The sequence below is a fragment of the Anser cygnoides genome, chromosome 5 (assembly GCF_040182565.1).
Source record: "Anser cygnoides isolate HZ-2024a breed goose chromosome 5, Taihu_goose_T2T_genome, whole genome shotgun sequence".
NCBI classification, from domain to species: Eukaryota; Metazoa; Chordata; class Aves; order Anseriformes; family Anatidae; genus Anser; species Anser cygnoides.
In genome coordinates this window covers 43,711,529-43,737,573 of record NC_089877.1, presented here as the reverse complement: position 1 = coordinate 43,737,573, position 26,045 = coordinate 43,711,529, and the positions used below count along the sequence as shown (strand labels likewise).

At 50.6% G+C, this 26,045-nt stretch overlaps 3 protein-coding genes across 10 annotated transcripts; 2 read left to right on the top strand and 1 right to left on the bottom strand.

Annotated features, from left to right (window-relative positions):
- Nucleotides 1-2,719: 2,719 nt before the first annotated feature.
- Nucleotides 2,720-8,453, bottom strand: AHSA1 (activator of HSP90 ATPase activity 1). 2 transcript variants are annotated; one of them, XM_066998148.1, is made up of 9 exons: nucleotides 8,272-8,453; nucleotides 7,979-8,169; nucleotides 7,724-7,806; nucleotides 7,251-7,368; nucleotides 5,548-5,636; nucleotides 5,112-5,243; nucleotides 4,251-4,352; nucleotides 3,528-3,579; nucleotides 2,720-3,129 (listed from the first exon to the last, which is right to left on the bottom strand). In XM_066998148.1, the coding sequence occupies exons 1-9, from the start codon at nucleotides 8,349-8,351 to the stop codon at nucleotides 2,957-2,959; spliced, it is 1,020 nt and encodes a 339-aa protein (XP_066854249.1). In that variant the 5' UTR covers nucleotides 8,352-8,453; the 3' UTR covers nucleotides 2,720-2,956. The 2 variants fall into 2 exon arrangements, with proteins under 2 accessions (XP_066854249.1, XP_047915622.1); XM_048059665.2 differs by having other exon boundaries at nucleotides 5,112-5,246; nucleotides 8,272-8,450.
- A 112-nt stretch (nucleotides 8,454-8,565) lies between these two features.
- VIPAS39 (VPS33B interacting protein, apical-basolateral polarity regulator, spe-39 homolog) lies at nucleotides 8,566-19,697 on the top strand. The gene is made up of 20 exons (XM_048059660.2): nucleotides 8,566-8,673; nucleotides 8,758-8,850; nucleotides 8,929-9,028; nucleotides 9,876-10,019; nucleotides 11,010-11,048; nucleotides 11,355-11,419; nucleotides 12,348-12,404; nucleotides 13,364-13,456; nucleotides 14,104-14,137; nucleotides 14,571-14,673; nucleotides 14,760-14,787; nucleotides 14,980-15,053; nucleotides 15,606-15,681; nucleotides 15,973-16,107; nucleotides 16,680-16,721; nucleotides 17,137-17,226; nucleotides 17,646-17,732; nucleotides 18,124-18,213; nucleotides 18,396-18,500; nucleotides 18,776-19,697. Exons 2-20 carry the CDS (start codon nucleotides 8,758-8,760, stop codon nucleotides 18,794-18,796), a joined length of 1,476 nt encoding a protein of 491 aa, XP_047915617.1. The 5' UTR covers nucleotides 8,566-8,673; the 3' UTR covers nucleotides 18,797-19,697.
- Nucleotides 19,698-20,746: 1,049 nt separating this feature from the next.
- NOXRED1 (NADP dependent oxidoreductase domain containing 1) lies at nucleotides 20,747-25,225 on the top strand. Of its 7 annotated transcripts, none has more exons than XM_013185691.3 (7): nucleotides 20,747-20,872; nucleotides 21,554-21,672; nucleotides 22,113-22,285; nucleotides 22,683-22,860; nucleotides 23,493-23,647; nucleotides 23,846-24,068; nucleotides 24,752-25,073. In XM_013185691.3, exons 1-7 carry the CDS (start codon nucleotides 20,747-20,749, stop codon nucleotides 25,041-25,043), a joined length of 1,266 nt encoding a protein of 421 aa, XP_013041145.2. In that variant the 3' UTR covers nucleotides 25,044-25,073. The 7 variants fall into 7 exon arrangements, with proteins under 7 accessions (XP_013041145.2, XP_013041144.2, XP_047915618.1 ...); XM_013185690.3 differs by having other exon boundaries at nucleotides 22,680-22,860; XM_048059661.2 differs by having other exon boundaries at nucleotides 20,784-20,872; nucleotides 21,427-21,672; nucleotides 22,680-22,860; nucleotides 24,752-25,225.
- Nucleotides 25,226-26,045: the final 820 nt, after the last annotated feature.

Below are 26,045 nucleotides of genomic sequence, written 5' to 3'. Positions count from 1 at the left end.
CAGCTGGTGGCCAAGAGATGTCCTGAGTCAAATGTGGTGGTCATTTTGCTTAACAGCTCTTGGTTGTTTTTTTTCTTCCATGAATTTGTCCACTCCCGTTCTAAATCCCCATAAACTTTTAGTGGCACCCTATCACCAGCTGTTAGAAATTCAGAGACCAACTCCCCTTGGTTGGGACCCCACATTCTTTTGCTTGATTTGTAAGGCTATGCCTTACTCATCATCTCCATGGGCCTCATAACTGTGTAGCCATTTAGCATCCACCTCTGACCTCTTATCACTGAAAAATTCACTGTTTACTTCTGATTTCTTTCTTTTTTTTTTTAACAAAACAAAACAACTTTGTTTTCTTGAATTCTCATGACTTTCCCTCCTAGCCCATGTCACTTTATATTCTTGAAGAGCCTCTGAGCACGGGAATATGAACTTGCTTTTCTTCCTCATCTTACATAGTCATCCCTCCCCCAGATAGCTGAGAGACTGCAAACTGTGTCCGGATCTCCTGACACTTCCAAGTAAAGCAGAGGTCTAGGGCATCTCATTAGCATCTGTATAGCCGCACCAGATGTCAGCTTTAGGTGAACAAGCAGGATGCTTTGCTGAGAACACGCAGACTTTCAGCAGCATGCAGTAAAGTGAGGCTCAGATCACCTTCAAGTGGACAGCAGGAGTAGCGTGAGGCATTACAGCTGCTGTGCTCCGTTACAGAGTTAGCGTATCCTAATTCACTGTGCCTCAGGCTAAGTGCTAGCCTGATGTTTGAGCACATGCTTTCCCTCACCCGTGGTTTAATCCCATACGTTGTGTTGAGAACAGCAGCCAAGGCACGGCTACACATCCTGCGGGGCTGGCAGTTGCCAGCCGGAGGGGCAGCGAGCCAGCTGGTGCGGCACCAGCACGACCTGCGGCTGTCGGCTCTGCTGGGAGAGCCCTCAGGCAGCCTCTGAGCAAACCCCGAGCCCCTGAGCCCCGTGCCTGTGAGCCGCTGGCTGAGGCCAAAGCGTCTCCTGTTAGAGCAGCAGCAGGACACCCAAAGTAAACCCCGTTTGTGATGAAAGGAAGGCAATTAAAATTCCCCTTCAGCTGCCTTCCCGTCCCACTCGCTAACCTTGCAGCAGCAGGCGATGAGCGCAGCCTGCCTTCTGCCGCCCGGCCTCAGCCGCGCCCGCGGGGCCCTGCGGCACGGCAACGCTGCTGCCACAGCGTGGCCGGGCACCGCCAGGCCAGCGGGATTCAGGCAGGCTTGCCTCGAGTTAACTTCGGGTGCGCTCGTCTTCTCAATTTTAAATGATTTTGCTCTTAGCAAAGCTCTCGTCTTGTCTGTGAGCAGACTCGCGGGCCCCGCTGTTCAGTTTCCCATAATTCTGCCCAGGAATTCCCGAACACAGCACACAGGCATGCTGCGCAGTGACATCGGGGTGTGCACACATCATGTCAGAGTCCTGCAGCCCACCAGACGCGTACCGATAGCTCACCTGTGCACAAGAACCCCAGGAAAATATCTCCATCCCCTCTCCCAGCCAGCCAGTGCTTTAAGGAAGATAGCCCTGCAGGACATGCCCAGGAAAACATGACATAGGGAAGCCCTCCCGTAAGTACAGGTTCCTGTGCTTTGTACAACTTCCTTTTCTGTCATATAGAACTGTTTCGTACCACTTTCTTGATGTTCATAAGCACTGTATCACAAATAATCACTCCAGAATAGTGGGAGGAAAAAGGCTAGAAATGCTCTCCACGTTCTAAAAGGCAACTCAAACTGTGTCTGTTTACAAAAACAGATACATTTTTCCTGCCTTCTATTTTCCACATTCCTCCTGCTATGTTTTTTTCCTATCTTCTACAGATGAGGATGGCTATGTGTTATTGATTTAAAAGACAAAAAACAACCCAACAGAAAAGCACAGTAATTCTCATGCAGCAACACTACTTCTGGTTTGCTGGTGCTGCTCTGCAGATCACCACTAGCAATAACCATAATATGCAAGAGAAGCTGATGCCTAAAACGTAAAATCTAGCACTTCAGTCACCTAGAGGTTAGGCAGAGTGACGCTTCCAAGTGGAACTCACCTCTCCCCTCCCTCCCCCCAAATAACCAGTTTATGTTATGTTATGTTAGAAGATACCTCAGAGAACAGGCTGTACTAGCAGAAGACAACAAGCTAATGGCTCTTCCTCACCCACAGAGGCGACAGCTGAAGTGGGGTCAGCCAGAAGTACCGCACCTTGTTTATCTTAGAGGAATAAATCCCACCCCCATTGAGTCTAGTTTGTTTTGGCCTGAAGCTCTTAGCAGTAGCTGACCCTTGCTAGAACCATCTCGTAGGTGAGTTTGCCCAGCAGTGGTTTGCTAATTTCCTTGGACACTGAGTGACAAAATAATCATTGTTCTTGCAGAGCAGGCTAGTATGAGTGCATGAAAGGATTGTTAGAGAGCGATACGCAAGGGAGGAGAGGGATAGCTTTAACATGATCTTAGATCCCTTCAAAAATGGGAAGGGTTCGAAACATTTACTAGCAGATCAAAAGCAGAGAGAAAGCAAGCAGCTGCTCAAACTAAAAACTGCATCAGGCTCATGCTCTCCACTCACCCAGAAGTGAGGAGTAAATCACATTGGGATCAACACTCCTCACTGATCGGTGTTTTTCCAGACAGATCCCTCCCTCAGCCTGGCCACCAAACCTTTGAACTTAAGCCGATCTGAACACGCAAGTACCGTGGTGTTTTTTTAAGTTAGGTTTATTTAGCAATAGAAGTATGTACATGTAAGAGAATCCCCTGCAGCACGAGACATGCACAAAGCAGTGAGGGACTGAAAGTGGTGCTGCTCAATGGCCTTCCTCATCACCTGTCATCCCACTCTACCCAGCAGCAGGGCCAAGTTTAGAAAGGGAGAGGTGAGAAATGTATCAGTCCACGTGGCAGAGTCTTCAGGGAGAGCCTTTCCGACAACCATTATTAAAACAAGCGGGCGCCATAGCCAAATGTCTGTTTAATGCCCTCGAAGTAGTAGCGCTGCCAGCCTTGCTTTGTTCTTTCCTCCTCGCTGGCAGGAATGCCCTTGCCTTCCAAGCACACCTCCGTCTCACCACCTTTGTCAGTGAAGTTCAAGGTAATTGTTGCGAAGTGCCCTAGGAGGAACCAAAACAAATCTGTCAGCAGCATGCGGTACGCTCTACTCCTCTCGCACAGCACCACTTAAAAAGAGACTCCCCCAGGATCCTCCCCAGTAGGATCTATTTATGACAGCTGCAGGCCTTCCTCAGAAAGAGAGGGAGGAGAGAGCTCTATTTTCATAGGGTTCAAAGCAGTTGCAGCCACAGCCAAGCAAGCTGAAGCTGCTGCTTCCTTGTTCCCGATCCTCGGCTAGTGCTAACCAGTGGATCACGACTCTGACCCCACTGTACAGGATATGAACCCGGGCTGAGGCACCCTGGTCGCTAGCCGGAGCACTGTGTGGGAAGTGGGGCCAGAATCCTTCCAACACAGGCTCCAGTTGTAATACCAGAGTCCATTTTGGGCTACTTACCAGCTGGCCAAGATTTAAATCTCCATTTCATAACAAGTTGCTTCTCAGGGACCTTGGAAAGAGACAGAGAGAGACACTGAGGCATAGTAGTTTTTGCACATCCCCCAGTCTAACTGAAAGCAACTACAACTGTGCTGGATCTTAAGTCCCTCAAGAACACCACAAACTGATTTTAAGTGGCACTTTCTTTCCACCCCTCTTTTAGGAAGGCAGACCAGGCTAAACCTGAAGCAGGCATAGGCAAGAACATGGGAAAAAGTAATTTTGGAAGCCTTAGAGATTCAGACTCCAATAGCAGCCCACAGAATATTGGTGCAAGTTCTGAACACTGTACATCATGTTCAGGTACTATGTATCACTGGAAGAAAGTCCCTAAGACAGATTCCCTGTCCACAAGACTTTAATGGCACAAGGGCTGAAGAGGAAAAGGGCCAGCTGCTATCTTTAATACGTCTCCCACCCTCAATAACTAATTAAAATCACACAAAGACAGGGCAGATGAAGGACTAGATGCCAGATTTTCTCCCCAGGCTAAAGTCCCATGCATTTACTTCTCCTATAGGGAACCCTCCAACAGCCACAGCAATTATACGTAACTACCAGACGCCAGCTAGGGATTCCTGATTAGTGAATTACAACTCAACTACAATATTATAAAACTGCTGCTTCAAAAACAAAAGGGCTGCCCCAAAGCAAGATGCACCTGCACTAGTTAGTACTTACTAGGTCAACAAACTCTCCTGTGACACTGCCATCCAGCAACTGGAACTTGCCTCCTTTATCAGCCTCCAGGGCTGCTTGTGCGTGGGTGAAAGCTTGGACCATCTGAAAAGAATTCAGGAGACCAGGATTACTTGACATTATCCACTTGCAAAATTATTGCCTAATAGCTCCCACCTAGCTACAAAACTTCTGGAAGAGGAGGTGAGTTAACAGTATGAGCTCTTCAACAAGACAAGACAAAAACCCTGCCCCGGCCAGAAAAGCACAGCTATAGCCACTACAGCAGCATCTTGCTTACCAAGGGGAACGAACCCCCAGCTTTCACTGTGTGCTCTGCGCACTTGTTCTCTAAACCATGCTTTGATTTACCCTGATGAAATCCTTAACGAAACCTGGTCCAATGAAAAGATGGCATTCTGATGTTTTTATTTATTTATTTTTTATTTAACCAAAAGCTAAGACCATGTTTAGATAACGATACAATGCTACTGTCTGTACCAACACCATGTAGAAGTATGCAGGGAGAGGATCTATTCCCTAAGAAGGCTAATAGCACCTAAACTTAAAAGGAAAAAACAAAATCCAAAAGCACGCAACTGCAAATCCCAAGAGATGCGATCACATGCAGTAAGGGACACACCTACAGCCAGGTGCTGACAGCAGTCTGGAGCTGGCTGGCATTAACAGTCTCTTGTCAGCTGCAGGAAAAACGCACGCACGAGCTTTACGCAACTGTTCTGCAGACCAGCTTTCTTGTTGCATTCTCACGTATTGCGAGTGTCCTACAGAATGCCTTAAAACGCTTCTTACAAACAACCTCCTACGTGCAACAAACAGCTCCCAGAACGAGCCTGGACTTACCTCTTGAGTAACGAATACCCGGTAGAGCTCCTCAGGAGATGTTAAGAACGTGTCCTTCAAGCTGATCTTACACGTAGGGATCTTGACTCCTATGGACTTGGACTGCGACGTGGCAGAACTGCTGCTGGCAGCCTTCTAACAAAACAACAAACACAACTGAAAAACACACACACCTCTTCTCAGTCATCTCAGTAAACAGTCATGTATCCAAGGGAAAACCAAAGGCCTTGGGGAAACATGCAACACCGTGTTTGAGTATAAAAGGTAGATTTATTGGTCTGCTTGAATTAAGAAATAATTTCTGCTACAAGTGGAAACAGGCCTGAACCACAGGTTGACAGTTACTGCACACATATCCTACAACATTGTTCCTGTAAGCCCCAGAATCTAATAGGCTTCTTCAGAGATCCAAAAGCATGTTCGCAGTTTTATTTACCTTGCGGTCTTCTGCTTTAGGTGCCACCTGAGGTGTTGTTTCCATGTGTTCACCATTCACAGTGGGCAATATCATGCCCTGGGTGAATTCTGGAAAGACAGGAACGTGCCCATGAAACCAACAATACATCAAATAGACCTTTAATCTCTTCTTGGAAACGTACAACCAAAAGGGTCTTCCTGGTTTCTCCCCTGCTCTTGCTGGCAGCCCCATCTTGAAACCAGTTAAACAAACAAAAAAAGGTCAACAGGTCTCATTTTGCACTCACTACTCCCCACTGAAGGCCATACAAAAACCCGTCTACAGCAAGAGTTAGGAACGTCCTTCCTATTCCTAGCCTAAACACACACCATCGTACACATCACTTTTCTACCAACATCAGCCTTGCACTTACATTGCTTATTTCCCCTCTCAATCCCCAATACAAACAGCAGTCAGGTTTCAGATACTTTTATCTTGATGATCTAAACAGATAAAACTTTTAAGTTGCTTTTCAGACTGGTTCCCCATTTCTCAGATGGCTGTAGTACAGAATAAAGTTACTTCTAACTCCATCTTCAATTTATCCTTTTGGGCAACAGATGCCAGGGCGACACACAGAAACCCGGAGGAGGTCTCTCTGGTGCCCTGCCCAGCAGCACTGGTACTTCTGTAACTCCACTAGAAGCTTCAGCCCGTTTCGTCATCGCGTTTGCTTTTCCTAAAGCTCTGTCACTTCTGCCTTTACCTCTTACAGAACGGTTTGATCTCACCTTCCTCTTTGTCTGTTCCAACTGGCAAAATTCCATCGTTTAACAGAACTTCATGAAAAATTCTGTAACCCCAAATGCTGCAATACTGATTTCCCACCAGCTACTCTTTATTCCACCCCACAAGATCATATGGTTCTTTCCGAACATCATTCTCATCTTTCTCTGCGTGACGGCACCTCCCTCCCAGTTTAACAGTGAAATTTAAAAACCCAAGGGCTCAGAAACTTGATCCAGCGACCTGTGGTGGTTTATACTGAAAGAAACTTGAATGTCTAGTGTTTGTGGTGGAATGTAGTAAAATAAATACAAAAAGCAACTTTAGCGTTTCCAGCCTGTACTAGAAAGCAGAGCTGAACTCTACCGAAGCACATTGCTGGAACCAGAGATTTATTTTTCTAAAAAAGTGTTTTTGTTCCAGATGCTGAGACCGCTCACTCAGCGACACCAGCAAAACCTGCAGAGTAACTTCAAGTTGCCAGCTATTCTCAAATCCAAATAGCCCCAGACGCCTTTTCAGTGCGCTGCTTTTCTCTTTTGCCACACTGGTAGAGAAAAAAAACACCTTCGAATGGAGCGAGCTCACTAAAGGCCAGATCGTGCCACACGCAGCGGCTGACACTCTGCATCACCATGGTAGCAAACACACATTACCAGGTTCGTTTTCCCTATAGCTGACCTTCAGCAGGTGAAGGACAGTCCCAGTTTTAAAAGACAGCCATCAGAAAATACTCTTTATTAATGGATTCCCACCAAAGTCAACCTGGGCTGTGTTACAGTGTCTGCAGACAAAAGTGCTTCTCGCCAGACACTAACCATTTCCTAAAGAGGTAAAAAGATAACGGTTGTTTCTTAAACACCTTCCTGAGGAGGGGAACATTCCCTCTTCTCTACCTCTAACCCTTATTTAGCACTACCCATAAGGGTCCCACAACACCTCTCCTTCTCACATACCTGTTTTGAGAGTGCTGATGTAAGTTTTTATTGCATCTCTGATCTTTTCTGCACCCTCTTGCTTCATCAGGGTCTTCAAGTTAGTGTCAGGCTCATCTTTAGCAAGGCTGACAAGGATCTAAACAAGAAGGACAAGTGCTGGTTAACGAACCCGTGCTTGCACGGTCCTTTTGTTACTTGATCCAACATCACAGCTGGACTTCAGCTACGTTTTCGCAAGCAGCAGTGCAGTTTTACAAAGTCTTTCACTTCATCTACTGCCGGCCTACAGCAACATACACATCTACCTAAAACCCTCCGCGTGCTCCAGACAGATCCCATATATATGAAAGGCAAAAATTAATTTGACAAAGGACACAACAAGAACTTAGCAGTCTCTAACACAGGAAATTTCTACGCAAAGGAAACATGCCCTGAGGACTCTCCCTAGAACAGCAGCACATCCAGCAGTACCAGCCTTTAGCCGGGCTTACCTCAACTTCATCGACGTCGTTCTCATCGGAGAGATTGGGAATCTCCACGTAGCCTTTGTACTTCACTCCCGTCTTCGAGGTGCCTGCAATGACAGCGATTTTGTCCAGCCCAACGTTTCTTACTGTGGTTGTTCTGCGAGCAACGTTACGGCGCATCACGACGCGGCGCTTCTCGTTACTGCTATTCCCAACGAGGCGGGCACCCTTAATCTCCCCCTCAAACCCGGCCTCGAAGCAGGAGAAGCCGCCACTCACCGGTCCACGCCAGCTTGATCGCCCACTCGTAGAAGAAGATGAGCTTCCCCTTGCGGTTGTTGATGGAGGCCTCCCCGTCCAGCTTGCTCACTTCGGTCACCTCGCAGGCCCCCTCCTCGCCCTCCACCCGCACGGGCAGCAGCAGGGCCTTCAGCCGCTCCGTGGACCAGTTGGAGGCATCCCGCTCCGTCCTGGGGGGAAGCGGGGCGCTCCGTGACAGGCCCTCACGGCCCGACCCGTCCCCCCCAGCCCCGGGGGCGCCTCCCGCGGCCCGGCCGGGCCCCGCCGCTCACCAGTGCCAGTTGTTGACGTTGGTGGCGTCCGCCCGCTGCTCCACGATCCACCGCGGGTCGCCCTCGCCCCACTTGGCCATCGGGACCGCCGCCGCCTCCTCCTCCTCCCTCCCGTGGAAGCTGCTAGAACCGCCGGCCGCCCGCCTTCCGCCGCCGGCACGCTCCCTTCCGCCGCCCTCCCCCCGCCGCGCCCCGCCCCGGCTCCGGGGTTCCGCCGCGAGTTTTCGTTCCGCCCGGCTCTCCTCGGGCGCCGCCCGCGCGGGGCACGCCGGGACTCGTAGTCCGCGTGCGGGGGAGGGGAAGGGCGGGAGGGCGGCGGGCGGACTACGAGTCCCGGCGTGCCCCGCGCGGGCGGCGGCTGTACCTCAGCGGCCGGTGCCGGTGCCTGGGGCGTGAGGGGAGGTGAGCGGGGAGCGGGCGGGGGCCGGGGCCGGGGCCGGGAACCGGGGGCTGGGGTCCTGAGGCCGCCGCCCGTTGCCGTTGCAGATGAGCCGGTCGCGGGCGGACGAGGAGGAGTACTGGCACAGCTCCAAGTGCCGGGCCTTCACCTTCGACGACGAGGACGACGAGCTGTGCCAGGTAGGGGCCGGCTGCCCCGCGGGGCCCCCCGAGGCTCCCCGGCAGGCGGCCTGAGGCGAGCCCCGTGTCTGTCCGCAGCTGAAGGAGTCCAAACGGGCGGTGAACAGCCTGCGGGACATCGTTGACGATGATGAGGATGAGCTGGAGAAGGTCAGCTGGAGCGGGGAGCCCGTGGGAAGTGAGTGCAGGCCCCGTGGTCTCCCGAGGCCCCTTCCCACCCCTACGGTTCTGTGATTTTGTCAAATGTACTTCTGGCGGCGGTGGGCATAACCTCAGGACCCACGCACGATGCCATCTGCTTTTTTTTGGAGCTCATTACCTGCAGAAAATGTGGTGCTTGCTAGCCAGTGGGCATCATCCAAGCGGTGACATTTTAAATACAGATCACCCAGGGAGCCTTCAAGGAGCCCCTTCTTGGCCTGTGCTACAGCTCCTCCCACCAGTGCAGACTTTTTCTTTTCCCATCAGCTATTCTGTTGTACCACCTTGTCCTAAAACATGTGAAAAATGCATGAAAAAAAGGGAAAACTGGCTTGAACAAACAAAAAAAAAGAGATGAATGCACGTGAACATTGACAGCTGTTTTGTCTGTGTGGGGAGGAAAACTATCTTAGTTTTCCAGTGTCCGGGGAGGTATGCTCGTATTTGTCCATAATCTGAGGTAAGACAGGGATTCTCCGTCTTGCTTTGTACCTCTGGAGTGCAGATGATGCTTTACCCCATAAAAGACACACAAACGTTGGGTGGCGTATGCTTTTTTAAGATAATCCATAACAAGTTGTACAGCATTGCTGAAATGCAGCCGTTTCTGGAGGGCAACAAGCAGCTGTTTGACAAGCACTGTTACATGAGATCGGGGTTCTGCACAGTGCATCCGGTCAGCACTGGGCTGTCAAACTTAGCAGGACATGTTAGTGCAGAACTGACCGGGACACGCTTGGTAATATTCCTGCCCTGCCATAAGAACTTTGTTTACAGAGCGGTTTTCTCTTTCTCTGTTCTGAATAACCTCTGTCTGTGCACAGGCATCTCCTGGTCAATCAAAGAGACCGCCTCCAGCAGCACTAGCTCCCTGGAAGGCCGAGACTCCAGCCTACAGAAGGGCTCTTCCTCCAATGCCGCTTTACCCAAGCAAGTTTCCTCCTACTCCCTAAGCAGCCTATTCAAAGGTGAGGTTCCTCATACACAATGTGGGCAAATGGCTTTTCCCTCAACAATATCAAGGGGGAAATCAAGTTACCTTATGTAAATAGGTTGTATTAAGTGTATTACAAAACAGGGGAGCTCCGATCCCTCTTCACTGTGAGAGTGTCTCTGTCACTGGTCAGAAATTGGTGACTGTGCCTGCCTTGTGCAGAAGATAGGCAGCTCTCCCGTTGTGGGAGGTGGCTGCGGGGATTTTGGCTTCCTGTAAGCTAGGTTCCACAGAATAGCAAGGTAGAGCACAGCACTTTACCACAATCTGTTTGCACAGTGGAAGAGAGTAGGCTACAAAAGGACTGGTTTGATCCATGTGGGCCTCATCTGACCCTCACTACTGTAGGGAGAACAAGTTGGTTGCTCTTTAGTTGGAGCTCAGCTGACTGCTGCTGATGGGTTCAGTGCTGCTGGTAGCAGCAGTGGTAGCGTAGCTGGCTGGTGGGGGAATTGTGCAGCAGGGCATGGGGGACATAAACAGCTTGTACGAGTTCGGCTCTCTTGTCTCTCAGTTGGACAACATGCCAGCTTTTGCTTTGTCGCTTTCTCTGGGGTGTTTTTCTACTAACAGCTTTGATAATAGAGTGATAAAAAGGCATCAGAGTTGCAGCCGTGGTGAGCAAAGCTGTGTTGTGGTGGCTAAGCAGTGCTGCATGCTGGAGCCTCTGCTCTGCAGGTAGAGGAGCAAACTCAGGCTCTCTAACCTCTCCCAGCTTTGGCAATGAGAAGGCAGATAGGGCTAGGGTGCAGCATGGGTTGTGATGGCACAGGCTATTTCAAAGCCTCAGACTGCAAGCAGGTGAGCCCCAGGTATGCCAATGTGGCATGTAGCTGTGAAGAGTGGCCTGTTCTGCACTGGCATGGCTGCAGCTCACCAGGTTGCAGTCTAGACCCGTGTTCCCTCTGCAAGAGATGTTACCAGAGAAGAGACAAGTCTTTCATGAGTTTTGTTTTGATTGCAGGACGAAACAAACTTCCCAGTTTACAGTCCCTTTCAGATGGTAAGTTCTGAACCCCTGCCTCATTTTGGGATGGGTGTAGGTTTACATAAACCACAGCATTTCCAAAAATGAGCAGTGTCGTCTTCCTAGTATTGCAGGAATGGGTTGCCTGAAAGTTCTTCAGCAAACCAGCAAAAGGGTTGGCGTGATGATTTGAGGGAATCTATTTATGTACAACTGATGACTGTTGGGTTTAAAGCAACTTTGGATTGCCATTTGATGCTTGAAACCAAGGAAAGGGCAGTTTTGGAAGTGGATATGAGCCAGGATTTTGATGCGCTCCTCAGTTTTGTCCTTCCCTTTCAGCCCTCTCAGACACAGGAGTTAAAAACTATGCCCCAGAGCTGCGCAGACCGAAAGCTGAGTACAAGGTGAGCAGCCCACGTTTGTAGTGCTGAGATGAGAGCTTTTTGTGCTCTGAACGTTTTATGGGAATTGATTAATTGCTATTTCAGACAGCAGAGGGCAATGCAGGGATTAGGACAGGGAGCTGCCAAATGCAGACCCAGCCCCACAGCTGATTTAGGTGTTCTCTGTTTTAACGCAGAAGTAGGGAGCTTTGCTGAGGATATTAGTTATTCCTTCTCCTGCTGAAGGCCCAGCGGTCTCTGTGAGAAGGATTTCTAAATAGTGCTTTGCCAATAAACTGCTTTCATGTTTGGTCAGGTGAACTGTGTGCTCCTTAAAAGAAACCTGAAGGTTTCTAAACTTGTTGTTCATGAATCACTGGGACAGGGAGGGCACAGACATGGGGTACCAGCTGGCAGGAGTGTTCTTCTCCCATAGAGGCAGTGCTAGGTGTTGCAGAATCCAGGGGTTTTGGGGACTGAGTGAAGTCCTCTTGTCCCAGCCTAGCAGATGTGAGGCTGTGGTTCCGTGTCCACAGGTCCAGACTGTAACAAGGCTGAGCACACATTCCCAACAGATGCAGACAGGCACAATGCTAGCACAGCTGGCCACACAGATTAACACAGACAGAAGCCAGTGCCTTTACCAGCAGACATAAACACACAGCGTTCAAGCCAGACCCTGAGCCTCCTTTCTCTCTGACCAGTATTGAATTCTACTAGTGCACTAAAAAAAAAATAAAAGCACTCTATGAGCCTTTCCAGCAGCTGTTCTGCGCCCTTATGCTCAGAACATCTGACCTTCAGTTATATATTGACTTGAGACACTCGTGTGCAGTGGTTCCCTAGTAGGGAGGAACTGGATCAGCTTTTTTTTTTTTCCCCCCTCTTATATTTAGATTTTCAATAATTCATTGTTCTCTTGAGTTGCTCTTTGTTTCTCTCGTGGCAGGATTACAGCAGTGACTGGAGCCCCAAAGATACAGTCAGGCGAATGCAGAGGGGCAAGGTAAGAATATTCCTCGTTCTTCTGCTTGTGAGAGAAGGGGGGGGGGGGTGCTCCCAAGCTGCTTTATGTTTCTCCATGCTTCTGGCTGTTCCAGGAGCAGGAAGGGGATCCATGCTGCGTGCAGCATCTGCCAGGGATGGTGCTGTGCCTGTCTGTTGCTTTGCCAGGTGGCAGTGCAGAGATCACTGTGGAGATCACTGTAGCTCAGGAGCAGCAGAAGACCTGCAGGGTTTTGTTGGGTTGTTAACTGAGTCGTCTGCTCAGCTAGTCTTTGACAGGAGGTACCTGAACTGCTACACCCCCTCTACCCTTTCCACTCCCTGGGGCTCAGTTTATGGAAAAGATCCAAGGCTTTGGGGCTTTATTTCACTTCTTAGTTGGTGGCAAACGGAGGGATGAAGATGGAATCTTAGTGTCGGCTGCCTCAGTTTGCAGCGAGTGCACAGGAGTTGTGTGCAGCCCTTAAGAACTGCCTTCGAAGCTACCTGTCCTTAATAGTTGCCGTGCTGAGGCATGCTGGACAGAGGGCAGGTGGACCAAAGGCTGAGAGAGGCCACAATTACAGGATAAGAAGAAGCGGGCAGTCGTGCGGTTCTACTTTTCCATTCTCCTCCATGGCAAGAACGCTATGGAGTTCCCTCCTCCTGTCAGGACTGGTGGTTTGTGGCATGCAGGGAAGTTTGGCCTTGTTGCGAGAGTGTTTGTGCCAAATGTATGGTGTCTGCTGTCCTAACCCAGGCAGTAACGAGGGCTAACTCTCCAACCTCAGCTGACAGATTCCCAGGGATCGCACAGCACATGGCTTCAGCTGAATGGAAAGTTCTCCAGCGGTTGGTGGGGCAGTTATTTGTGTTACTGAAGGGCTCATGTGGAAAGACTGGGTAACACCTTAGGGCTTGATTCAGCGTGGGGACTTGCCTGATGTCTTGTATGCCTACTTACACCTCTTCTTTCTCCAGGTCTGCTCTCTAGAGAGATTTCGCTCCCTGCAGGACAAGCTGGTGCTCTTGGATGAAGCTGTGGCAGGGCACGATGGGAATGTCATTACAGCTGTGAGTCCTGCTGGGGGCACACAGGGCTGGGAACTCCTGGGTGACCCCGCAGAGGGTGCTTGTGTGGACAGTCAGTTGGCCACCTCATCTTGCAAGATGGGGTTTCTTTAGTTCAGGTGAAGAAGTTACTGAAAATTGTCAAAGCTTAAGGCTGGAAAGTTCCATATTCCTGCAGGCTTTCCTGCCAGTCTGCAGGAATAATAATAAGGAACCCGATCCTTCAGCCCTCAAAGGGCTCTTTGCAGCAACTTCTCAAAGGCCAAGGTTTAATCTGCTCACTGCAGCACAAAAGATTTGAGGGACTTCTCCAGTTTTTCTGGTTTCCACAGCATCAGGCAGCAAGTGGAGCTGTGTCAAAGCTTCCCCCATCCAGGTATTTTAAGTCCTCGGATGCTTCAGGGAAAGTTTTTTCTTGGTCTCGCTAAGCTAAGCTCTGGAGAAGCCTGGCAGCTGTGGCCCTGGCTCACTGCTTGCCTTGTGTCCAGTGGGTTGCAGAATTCAGCTGAGCACTGTAAGAGCTGTGCCTTCAGACACCCTTGCAAAAGTTTCCCTAGACCTGGGCCAAACTTGACAGTTTGCTGTCTCTCTGTCTTAATTCTGGTGAAGACTGGTATGTTCAGCTGAGAGCTGCCTCTCTGTGCTCACAGGTCCTGATATTCCTGAAACGGACGCTCAGGAGAGGTAAGTGTGCCTGGGGTGAGGGTTTCAGTTAAGGACAGAGGCTAGTTCTTTCACCAGCTGCAAGTCACAGAGAGACAGCAGCTGAGGTATTGCCGCTTTACTGAGTGTGAAATATTCTTGCAGTGAGTGTAACGTGGGAGGGGGGTGGTGGTGCCCATCAAGGTCCCAGAGGGGAGCTTTAAACGCTGGGAGGTGGTGGTGGTGATGGGGTAAATGAGAATGAATCTGTAGGAGTAGCACTCTGCTGGGAATTCACCCAGCAGCCTCGTGAGTGTGCCTCTTCTGTGCCATCGCCCCGCAGACCAGGCTTTGAGGTGGGGAAGGTTGCTGAATCCTGCTAACTGCTTGCAGCTCCGTGCACCGTGTGTAACCCCCTCTGGCTTGGTCATGCTAGCTTCTTTTACCCACATGTGCACATCCCTCTCTCCTGTAGAAATCTTGTTTCGGGAGCTGGAGGAGCGGCAGGTGGCCTTGTGTCATCTGATCCATTTCCTCAAGGAGACCGGCGAGCAGAAGATGCTTCTGGACCTGCTCAGGTGAGGCTTTGCGCAGCCACGTGGCAGATCTGAGCACGCTGCTAGGTATCTCCCTCCAATTAATGCTTGCTTATTTCCTTTTGCAGGTTCCTAGACAGGACTGAGGAAGTTGCTGTGAGTATTCCCAGGAGCAGAAGCTCCTTTTACGTGGTGAAGAGGGTGCACTGAGCATGAAAAGGGCAGGGAGAGGTGGCCGCAGGGTGTCTGGTTGTCAGACGAGAGCTTCGCGTCCCTGTTTCGCCCCCTGGAGTCCTGTACGTCCTAAATTCACGAGACAGACTGTGCTTCTTTTCCCTCTCCCTCCAGCTCTCTCAGTATCGGGAGCATTTGAACATCCAGGATGTAGAAAAGAGGAGGGAATTTCTGAAAGGATGCATTGGGTAAGGAAAAACGAAAAAGGGTGGGACGGATATGGGTGCTCCACAGAAGCTGGTAATAAAGAAAATCAGACGCCTGTCCAAGTACTGCAGCTTAAGTAGTTCCAAAATTGATGCTGGCTTTGCCTCGGTGGCAGCGAGGTATTGTGGACATAATGCAGACAGAAGAATTTGTGTTGATCACTAGTCCAGCATCTTTTGCTACTTACTTGGGGGCAGAAATGCTTTCTTGACCTTCTGATCGGGTTGTGAAGGGTAAAAGCGTGGGTGCCTGAGCGCTTAAGGAAATTGGTAACATCAGCTTTAGGTTTTTCTATAAGGGACGCCACATAATTTTTCCTTCTGTGGAGCTTGTCTAGGAGAAAGCCATCTGGAGAAGGCAATGAGGCAGGGTTGATGGGGCAAGAGCTTGAGTTACCTACTCTCAGGCTGGGAAGAGTAGGGGGTGTTCCCCGCATCCCTGTATGTGGAGAGCGTGGTCAGCAGAGAAAAACTTCCCTCCAAGTGTGCTGCATTAAGAGCTGCTGACTGTTTTCTTCCCGCGTGTCTGGCCAGGCTGCCATTTTCACCGGAGGATATCTCCCACATCCAAGACCATTACACACTGCTGGAGAGACAGATCATAATTGAGGTATGAAATCTTTCTTTTGCTGGTCAGGAGGTGACTGCAACTATCTGTGAGATCCCTATCTGTCCCTAACTCATACCGCTCTGCATCTAAACAGCCTGCCTGGCTAGTGTAGTTTAACTGCTCTGCAAGCTGCTGCGCCAGACCCACGTGTGAAATAGCAGACATCAGACTGCGTGGCGTGTTGAGGCTGTGCTTGGGCTTTGCTATCACAACACTCTGCCCAGGTCTATACCCCGTAACTAGGTCAGGCAGCTGCCCTGAGTCATGCTCACCCTCTGTCTGTTTCCTCAGGCCAATGATCGACACTTGGAGACGGCTGGGCAGTCGGAGATATTTCGGAAATACCCTCGCAAGGCCTCAATTCTCAACATGCCACTAGTGACCACTCTCTTCTATTCCTGTTTCTACCACTACACAGAGGCTGAGGTGAGGATGATGTGGTAGAGGACCAAGGTTACATCTCATCCCTGTAGCCCTCAATATGAGAGGTGGTTAAGCTGGGCATGTTCAGGAAAGAAGGGGGGGGTCATATTTCATCCGCAAGAGAGACCAGAGAAATGAAGCTACCTCAGCCATCCGGGACCAGGTTGGAGATTTCTTATGTGCTCTAAGAAAGGACATTCAACCTGGGGTGGCCTATCACTGAGTTACACCCTAAAAGAAATCACTGTCTTGTGCTGCCTCCAACCAGACAGAATTAGTCCTTAAAATTAGTCCTTAATCCCATGAGGCTGAGGTGTATGATTCTGGTCTCTGAAGTGCTGGAGGTGCAACAGCTTGAGAATGTAGGGAAAACCAAACCAGAGACCTAATGGAGTAGGTTAGTTGCTCTTTTCTGTCAGTTTTTCCTTTGTCACTGTAATGAGCAAAAAGCTCATGAAGACTATGATAGCAGGGAGATTTGTCATGTGCAGGGCAAATGCCTTACAATGAAAGGTGTTTGAACCTCTGTCTTGGCCTCCTCTGTTGAGTTTGCACTGACTGTCTGCTCTCTCTAGGGAACATTCAGCAGCCCAACCAATCTGAAGAAAACATTTAAGGTATGTGAGCTTCCTGCCGGCAGCACCGGCTGAAAATGTGGGCAACCGAATTGTGTTTAGCGAGGGGGCTGGGCAGGAGTTTGAGAGGCTCAGCACGGAGGCGGGGGTTCAGGGGAGGCACTGTATTCTCCTTGGGCAGGCCTATTCTGGAAGCTCAGAAATGCAGGTGGGAGTCCTGTGGAGGCTTTCACTGTCCCACTGAGCAGGGGCCAATGCATACTGACTGCAACAGCACTTGCAAATCCCTGCCTCCTGCCCTCTGCAGTGCTGACAGGGGTCTCAGGCAGTATCTCACTTCCTTGCCTGGCTGTTGGTATGATTTCTGACAAGGCTGGGGGCAGGTGCCATTCCTCTGCATCCCACACAGGCCTTCTGAGCAGTGCTAGTGCTCTGACTGCAGCTCTGTGCCTTGCAGATTCCTGATAAGCAGTATGTGCTGACTGCCCTGGCTGCCCGTGCCAAGCTGCGAGCCTGGGAGGATGTGGATGCCCTCTTTACCACCAAGGTGAGTTGGGGAAAGCCTTGCTAGGAATTCAGTTCCAAGTGCTGATATCTGCTGCTGATAGCTGGCTTGTTCCGGAGTTACCAGACAGACTGGTTTCATTTCAGCAGGGCCCAGCAGGGCGTTACAATATATTTCTCCTTTCCCTGAGCTCTCCCAGGCCTGGACTGGCTGCAGCAGCTGCGCCAGAGACGCAGGCTGCCCTTGTGCCCCTTTACCAAATGGTTCGCAGCCAGCCTGAGCCCAGCCACTGGTGAAGGGCTCTGCCAGTGGTGCATGTGGTGGCTGACGGGGTACGTTGCTGGCAGCTGGAGAGAGGTTATTTCTTCCTTCACCAGGGGAGAACCAGTTTCTTGCTTCCTCTTGCAGTGGCTGGAGGGATTGCCCGTTAGGATTAACAAAAGGTTTGGCTGTCATTCCAGAACTGGCTGGGCTACACCAAGAAGAAGGCACCTATTGGCTTCCACCGCGTGGTGGAGATCTTGCAGAGGAACAATGCACCTGTCCAGGTGAGCAAGGAACCGCTGCCTGTATCCTTTTGGTCTTCACTGGGATTTGAGACATGACTGATTCCCCAGGTGAGCTGCCCACAGAGCAAGCTCTCCACAGTGCATTGGCAGCCTTGTTTGCTGTGTTAACTTTAAACATATATGCTTCATCTATCTGGCAGTGGCTAACCTGATCCATAGAAATGAGGTAGCGCAGGACTTGGAGCTTTGTGAGCAAAGTTTTACTGCCCTTGGAGTCCTTAGCAGACTTGTCCCGGCCACTTGTTGCCTTAGGATGGACGGAGTCAAGTCTGTGTGACCAGTGACCTTGAAAGAATTTGTGACTGGAGTGGAAGAATGAGGCAGGAAGTACCTGCAGAAGGGAGCTGACACACTCTTCCTTCCCTTGCAGGTGCTGCAGGAATACGTGCGCTTGGTAGAGGATGTGGAGACACGGTTGAACCTTGCCACAAAATACAAGTGCCACGATGTTGTCATAGATGTGAGTCCTTGCTGTGTGTCTGAAGAGAAGGGACAAAAGCCTGCTTTTTCTCCCCAGCTTTCCCATGCCAATTTGCCGCCGTGTGCCTGGTGGGGTTTGCTTATTCCTGAGTCTTGGGAAAACTTCCAGCTGTGGAAGTGTCCCCTTCGCTCAGATGTGTGCTGGTTTTGCTGTTTATCTAGACGTACAGGGATCTAAAGGATCGCATCCAGCTGATGGCATATAAATGCAAGGTGGAGAGAGGCTCTGCAGAAGAAGAGAAGATAAACAGCATACTCAACAACACAGTAAGAAACACCTGCTTTTTATTATAGAAACTCTCATCAGAGATGGCTCTTGGTTAGGTGTGCAGAAAGGGCATGGCTCTCCTACATTCTTTTCTCCTTTCTGGGAAGCTACTATTGTGTTTGGGGCTGCATTCAGTGCAGGAATGAAGGGTGAAGCTGATAGAAGTAGCACCTTACGGCCATAGTTCCCCTTTTCAGGGACTGGGCCTCAGCAGCTTGGCCTGAGGGATCTGCGGTCAGCACTGATGTTAGTCATGCCGCCTTCTCTCTTTTAGCAAATCCGATGGAAGAACTGAGCACCTGCGAGCAGCCTGCTTGGACGTTGCCTTTCCAGCGAGAGAGGAAACTGCAAAACCTGGTCCAGCGCCAACAGAGCAACTCTGTTACTACTCATTGCATGATCAGTGTTCGTCAGTGACAGTGGGTGCCCGCGGCTCGTGGGACAGAAGCGTTCAGGCTGGTTGAAGGCAGCGGCTCTGATGCAGCCAGTGAAACCATGGAACTGATCCACCAGGGTTGATTCCTTTTGGAATCTGATTCTCTTTGACCTGGCTGTAAGCCGGGCATGGCTTTTGTTTACAGAGGGAAGTTGCTGGGCAAGGCAAGGTTACATTTGCTCTGTGTGGTGTCTGAGTTTATAACTAGCAAGAGGAAGAGGTCAGCCGCGATCATGGGTCTCCAACAGACAGTGCTGACCAGTCCCTGTAACATTCAAGCTGGCTTCGGCATCACCAGTCATGGCTGTGGAGAGAGTAAAGCCAACTGGGCTGTGTTCTCCCCGCATCAGAGCAGGATGGGGGAAAGGGCCAGCTGCACCTTAAAGTCCATTTCTTTGTTTTGTTGTGGCTCACCCTAGGAAAAGAGGTGTTTCATGAACTCCTGCAGAGCCAGGGCAGCAGCCTCTGCCTCTATCCCCATGCTGGCACTCTGCAGTTCTCGGCAGATACCTTCATCAGGAAAGAGTGGGCACGTTGTGTGGAGCTGGTCAGAACCCTGCTGGGTTGGATGGAGAGCAAGGAGCGACCCTTCTCAGTCAGCACAAACCTGCTGGCCCCAGCAACTCTTTTTTTTCTCTGAGTGTTATGCCAGAAAGGATTGAATTGCACTTTCTCAGAAAAACAACTCCTCAGGCAACTGCTGGCTTCATCCTTCCAGACTTCACTTCCATTCCTTAAATAAAGCTGTCTCTTTCTCCTTGGGCTGTTTATTTCCTTCCCACATTGAGCACTTTGCCACTCTGTGTAGATCCTGAGCAATTTCTGACACCTTCTGCAAAATGAGTGTGCAGGGTGTTTTCTCACGTCCTGAAAAGCACACTGAGTGTCACTGTGAAGAGGCTTTGCTTGCAGCAGTACCTTATTTCACACCTTCCATGCCGTCAGCACAAATAAATTCATTTGAATGTAACAGGAGCATCTGCTGCCCTGGGGATGAGCACAGAGAGGTGAAGGTTACGTACAGCAACGTACCGACTGGTTTGAGGGCAAGTTTGGGCTCCAGGACCCCTGCTGCACTGTGCACTAAGTGCAGTCTCAGTTTCTGTGGTCACTGTTGTTTTGCTTTACTTTATTTTTCCCACAGAATCATAGGACTGATTAGGTTGGAAGAGACTGCATGATTATCTCATCCAATCCCCCTGCTCAGCCAGGGTTACCTACAGCAGGTGGACCAGGACCATCTCCAGTTGGATTTTCAGTAACCCCACAGCTGAAGCCTCCCCAGCCTGTCTGGGCAATTGTTCCTGTATTTGACCACCCCTGTTTAACAAACAAACAAAAAAGTGTTCAAAAAGTGTTTTCTTGTGTTCAGACAGTATCTCCCCTGTTCCAATTTGTGCCCACTGCCTCTCATCCTGTCCCTGGGCACCGGTACCAGGAATAGTCTGGTTATTTTCATTCCCTCCCATCAGATATTTATACACACTGATAAGACTTCCCCTCAGCCTTCTCTTCAGAGTGAGCAGTCCCAGCTCTCGGCCTGTCATGAAAAATGCTCTAGTCCCTTAGCCATCTTAGCAGCCCTTTGCTGGACTCTCCACTATGTCCACGTCTCCTGTACTGAAGAGCCCGGAACGAGGCAGCACCCTGGATGTAGAGGCAGGATTGTCTCTGACCCGCTTCCTAATGCAGCCCAGGGTTCAGCTGGCTAGGGTAAGGTTTGCTGCCGGGCTTACCCATGTATCCCAGGCCAGGACGTTGCATGGTTGTAGGATTTCTGAATGGAGCTGCTGGGCTCTGGAAGAGGCGATGCTCCCGGCTCCCTGTAGGAAGGGTGAGAGTCCCCCGAGGCAGCCGGTAACCGGGCACTCACCATGGCAGCGGGGACACAAACCGGGACAGACCCTGAGCGGGTGGAACCTGGGCAGGCTGCAGGTGAGGGACGGTGCAGGTCAGGACCCCGACCACATGTGGTGTGGCAGGCATGGGTCATCTTTGTCCCTGGCTCAGGCTTGGCTGAGGGCGTTTCCATCCTGGTGGTGCCTCTTACCCTGTGGGAGCCGTGCTGCTGAAAGCCCTCAGTGTCTCTCCATCTCTGGTGTGGTTTGTGGTACACGGAGCGGTGCTGCAGCCTCCCTGGGCAGGAGGCAATCGGCACAAATTGGGTTTCAGAGCTTTTTGGGCTGCTCCTGGCCTCTCCTGTGACAACTGCCTCATGCCCCCAAAAGCATCCATGTGGCTCTCTTCAAGAAATACTGCAGGTACCAAGCAGGGCTCCCACACCTGCATGCTGCTGCTGAGCTGCATCCATTTGGGACTTAAGAGAACTGTAGCCTCAGGGAAAGCACAGGTTCAAACGCCCACTGACATTTTTTGTCCCCAGCAGCTGCATTGCACATGGGGACCAGCCACTTCTGCAAGTCCCGTGTCTGCAAGGAGAAGCCCTGAGAAGAGCCGGGGTCTGTATGTTGCCTCCACCTCCTCTCTAGCAGGTGCTGGGACGGGCTGCAGCGCTGTGTGGATGGAGGCCGTGCCCCTCTTCTGAATCCTCGCTGCTGATGCTTGTCCTTCTGGGCTAAGATGTGCGACGTTGCAGAGCCTTTCACGTCCTTCCAGGCTGATGAAGCCGTAGAAGGCGAGGAGGGGTTGCTGTACCTGACAAGGCGCCACAAGGGGCTGACAGTGAGCGCTTGTGCCCATGCCATCTTCTTCTGCAGACTTCTCCAGGCCCTCAGGTGCGGTGAAGTGAGCTCCCACTGTTGGTAAAGCGTGCTGCTTTGGTGGTGTAGTCATGTCAGGGGGGGACCTCAAAGCACCGAGCTCTTCCCAAACTACTGCATCGTTACTGAGCTAAAGCATGACACAGGCACATCACCAGTCGGTCTGGTGTAGGTCCAGATAGCACCGATGTGTCCCTGGGAGAACTGGGGAAAGTACAGAGCTGGGGAAAGTAACGGCAGCCCTGAGCCCCATGGGTGCTGCACACACCAGGCTGCAGCCAGCAGCCTCTGCCTCTCTTGTAACCCTGCTGAGCACCAGGGCTGGATGTGAGGAGCAGGGCTGGGACGAGCTGTCCGGACTCGTGGCATGGGACCCTTCCCGGAGGGCAGGACTGCAGGTGGTCTGGGCAAACATGGCTCCCGCTGGGCTGACACCAGCTCCTCTGCTTCCCCAGACCAAGAGGGACCGAGGAGGCCTTGCCGACTTCCCTGGTGGGCAGCCACGGCCTGAAGGTCGGCATTATCGGCGGGGGCCACCTCGGGAAGCAGCTGGCCCGAGTGCTGCTGGCGCTGGGCCGGGCTCCGCGCCCCTCTATCCGCATTTCCACCCGGCGCCCCGAGAGCCTGGGTAAGTGCTCCCCAGCCAGGGCCCGGCAGTGGGACTCAATGAAAAACTCCTCCTCCTAATCGTATCAGGGCAGAGAGGAAGCAGGGGTTATTAAGTGGCTTTTTATAGACGCTGAAAACTAGCCAGATCCCAGGGCTCGGCTCTATGGCTTTAGACCAACGTGCATGAACTGGGCTGAGCTCTCTGCACGTTAATTCCTGGCCGGGAGGCTGCCTGCTCCGTCACGCAGGTGCCCTTTGCCATGCAGGAGCAGTGATGGCAGCCAACAACCCCTGGCGCCATTTTGGGTGGGCAGCCAGCCTGGGAGGGGTGGTCGTGCATCACCCACACATGGGTGCTTCTTCCCTGCGCTGGGTCCGTGGGCTCTGAGCCCCGTGCACCTCGCTTGCTGCAGCAGACCTGCAGGAGCAGGGGCTCACCTGCCTCTACGACAACGCACAGCTGGCGGCCTGGGCGGACATCCTGTTCCTCTGCTGCCTGCCGTCACACGTGGCGTCCGTCTGCTCCGCCGTGCGGACGGCCATCCGGAAACCCTGCGTGGTGTACAGCCTCGTCACCGCGGTCCCTCTGCCCAGGTAAACCGGCCCACGCCATTTTTGCATCCCGAAGCTCGAGGGGTGAGGACAGTGTGTGTGCTCTGGCCCAGCCAGAGCTGCATGGGAGCGCAGCTCTTACCGTGCCTCACAATTTTCCTGCAAAGCATTGCTGCGAACCTGGTCATGGTCAGTCACTCCCCTAGGCCCCCAGCTGCTGGGTTCATGGGACCACTTCAGAATTTCAGCTCTCTGTTTTTCTAAAGGAAGCCCTAGGCTTTGTGGCTATGAACTCAGACACAGTCAGGAGGTGTCAAAGCAGCTCCAGCTCAAACACAGCACCGGTACTGAAACCCCACTCCTGCCACGGCCTTTGGTTACTGCTGTAAGGTAACTGTGAGGTAACGCAGCAAAAAACGTGCAAGGCAGCAGTCTGCACTTTCCTCAGGCAAAAAAGCAAACCCAGTGCACCGCATTTCCTTTCAGTTTGCAGATCCCACACAGGACAGCTGCTTCCTCCTCCCCACCCTGCTTCTCCCCCATCAGCCAGAGCAGGGCAATGCTGATGCTGATTGCAGGGCCGAGGGAAGGGGCTAGGGGCTCTGGGACGAGGTGGGCTCTGAGATATCCTGCTCTTCTGGCACACTCAGTTCTTCGTGTGCATTTGTTTTCAGGTTGAAGCAACTCCTTTGCTACAATGCCATCGTGAGGCCACAGTACCAATGCTCTGGCAAGGAGCCTACGAAGGAGTGGGGGATGAAGGGGACGGTCACCGCAGTGCTGCAAGACCTTGCTGTTGTGCAGGCAACATGCCCCCTCAGCTCCCAGGGTAAAACCTCTCGCTTTGTTTAAACTCAATAGCAAAGATTAATTTTAATATCCTCACCTGAAATGATCCTAAACCAGAGGTTTCAAATAAACCAGCTCTGAGTGCTAACGCAATTCTTTGCAGGCCTGTGAGTCGAGAATCTCTCTTCACACCTGTGTGCATATTGGTTGTTGACATTTGATTTTGTTTGTTGTGCAGGGAAAATTAGAGTCAATGGCAAATGGCTGGTGGGCATTTTCTATGCAGCCCTGAACAGCAGCATGTGGCAGAGCCTGCCACACCAGAAGGCACTGGAATTGCTCAATGACCTCTGTTTTCCTGCACACTGCCCCATCTGTGCCGAGCAGAAAGCTTCCTGCCCACGGTTTGAATGCGAGAGTTTTGTCAGCAAAAAATTTGCCTCTTCAATGACTCCAGAGGAGTAAGTAAAAGGTCGAATGCTGAGGTGCTGCTTGTCCAGGTTCTCTCTTTGCTCTGAAACTTACCACATCCCACAGCTGAAGCATGGGGCTGTCTTGTTGGGTTGGAAGGTGCTGAAATGTGTGCTGCTCTTAGGACCACACACCTGCCAGGAAAAGATTGCTTTAGATATGTTAGCAATAAAAGACCAGGACTATCGTCCCTGAGTTATTTTGTCCTGGTCCCTGGTTCCTGTTTGGCTAGTAGCTGGGATTGTCTGAAGCCACTGGTCAGGACTGGGACACTGGATGCAAAAAAAAAAAAAAAAAGAAAAAAAAGAAAAGAAAAAAGTCCTATTGGAATACCTGGAGAGGATGATTTTTATGAGTAATGAACTTACATTAGTTCAAGACTGGGTTACTGATGATACAAAGTCAGGGGAACACTATTTGAGGGAAAAGGCTCTTACTGGTACATGATCTCCACAGAGTCGTTATGTTTAGTTCTGCTATGCCTGGCACAGTAATGCCTGGAACACTTCAGCTTCACGTCTCGGAGTCTGATTGTTTCTCAAAGACCAAAAAAAAAAAAAAGACAAAAGACTAGTAGTCAGACACTGAAGAAAGACATTATTTGTTAAGTTATTAGCAAGCTGCAACAGACTGGTGTTGCCCAGAAAAGATTCTGCTTGTTCTCTCTTCCCAGAACCTTCCCCTGGTTTGACCTGACAGCTGCACAGCTGCGAGAGTCTCCCTTTAGCCAGCTGCTAGAAAAGAGTGAGTTTCTTCAGAAGCATCTTGCTCTGCTATACCAGGCGTCTTTTGGAGACTGGCCTACAAAGCAGTGTGGGCTGATCAGCACCAAGACATCTTTTACGTCAGCTGTGGCGGAGCCTGGCGTGGTGTTGGATCACAAAACCTCGCTCTCCACAACCACTTCCAACCTCTTCTCAGAAATCCCAGAGGAAATTACTGACTATGATTCTAAAGCCTCGTAAGCTATAATGAAGCCCATGGCAGAATGCTTTGCTGAGATCCCATCCCAAAGGGAAAAAAGTCAAGATATTGATAACCCTCTTCCATCATTTCCCCTTCCTGGACTCATGCAGTTTTATGTGGTAGAGGAACAGACTGTAAGGACTTTGTATTGCTGGGAAAAAAATAATGCCAAAAAGCTAATAAACATTTATTTATCCATTGCTCAGTTGTAATACAAACTATTGATGGAGATTTTCTCTTATAAAAGATTATACACTAGAATTACATTCTTTTCCTTCTTTTTCCTCTGTTCTGAAACACCGTTTTGCATCAATCTGCAGCTTTGCCAAGCATAAAAACAGCATTTTTACTAATGTATCAGCACTGAGATCTCTTGATTTCCACCTTTTGAGACAAGAACCACCTCTCCATGTACTTGAAGCCTAAGCCTGTTTGCGAATAAATTGCTAAGGATGGCTTTGCTAGAGAACAAAGGTCTTGTTGGACAGCTGTGGAATACGACAATAACTGCTGCCTCAGACTGGACTGAGGATTGAGAGAAGCAGCACTATTTGTTCTTGAACTCCTTAAAAGATGTTCCAGCCAATAACCTTATCTATGCATTTGCTTTTACAAGTTTTATACACCAGACTGCTTGGTAAACTTGTTTTTTTCCTGACTGCCCAAATCTTGCCTTATTTTAGTCTTAACTTACTTATCACACAGTCATCTCGGACTATGACCTGATACAGCTTCACTGGTTTCTGTTGCAGTTCCAGCGGAAAACTGAATTACAGTTGCTTTGTACTGGCTACAGCTTTGGTCTAAATAACTAATCAGGATTGGGCCCTGTCCTTTTCTTTTTTCTTCCCCATGGGGGATCTCAAACAAGGCTTTGTCACCAAACAAAATAGTGATGATTTAGTCAGAAGCAGTCTTTCTGTTGAGCCAGGCTTTAATCGACACTTACTCGTACTTCCTTGCTGGTAACAGTACATGTTCTAGATAGGTGGTAAAATTAA

What these genes read in the sequence shown, in the direction of transcription:
- AHSA1 (XM_048059665.2), bottom strand. Translation starts at nt 8,351, where the DNA reads ATGGCCAAGTGGGGCGAGGGCGACCCGCGGTGGATCGTGGAGCAGCGG. An exon ending in AACGTCAACAACTGGCACTG is followed by an intron (nt 8,170 to 8,271) that starts GTGAGCGGCGGG and finishes GCTTCCCCCCAG; the next exon opens with GACGGAGCGGGATGCCTCCA. An exon ending in GATCAAGCTGGCGTGGACCG is followed by an intron (nt 7,807 to 7,978) that starts GTGAGTGGCGGC and finishes CTGTCATTGCAG; the next exon opens with GCACCTCGAAGACGGGAGTG.
- VIPAS39 (XM_048059660.2), top strand. Translation starts at nt 8,758, where the DNA reads ATGAGCCGGTCGCGGGCGGACGAGGAGGAGTACTGGCACAGCTCCAAG. An exon ending in ATGCCCTCTTTACCACCAAG is followed by an intron (nt 17,227 to 17,645) that starts GTGAGTTGGGGA and finishes CTGTCATTCCAG; the next exon opens with AACTGGCTGGGCTACACCAA. An exon ending in GGAACAATGCACCTGTCCAG is followed by an intron (nt 17,733 to 18,123) that starts GTGAGCAAGGAA and finishes CTTCCCTTGCAG; the next exon opens with GTGCTGCAGGAATACGTGCG.
- NOXRED1 (XM_013185690.3), top strand. Translation starts at nt 20,747, where the DNA reads ATGCTCCCGGCTCCCTGTAGGAAGGGTGAGAGTCCCCCGAGGCAGCCG. An exon ending in GGAACCTGGGCAGGCTGCAG is followed by an intron (nt 20,873 to 21,553) that starts GTGAGGGACGGT and finishes ACGTCCTTCCAG; the next exon opens with GCTGATGAAGCCGTAGAAGG. An exon ending in AGACTTCTCCAGGCCCTCAG is followed by an intron (nt 21,673 to 22,112) that starts GTGCGGTGAAGT and finishes CTGCTTCCCCAG; the next exon opens with ACCAAGAGGGACCGAGGAGG.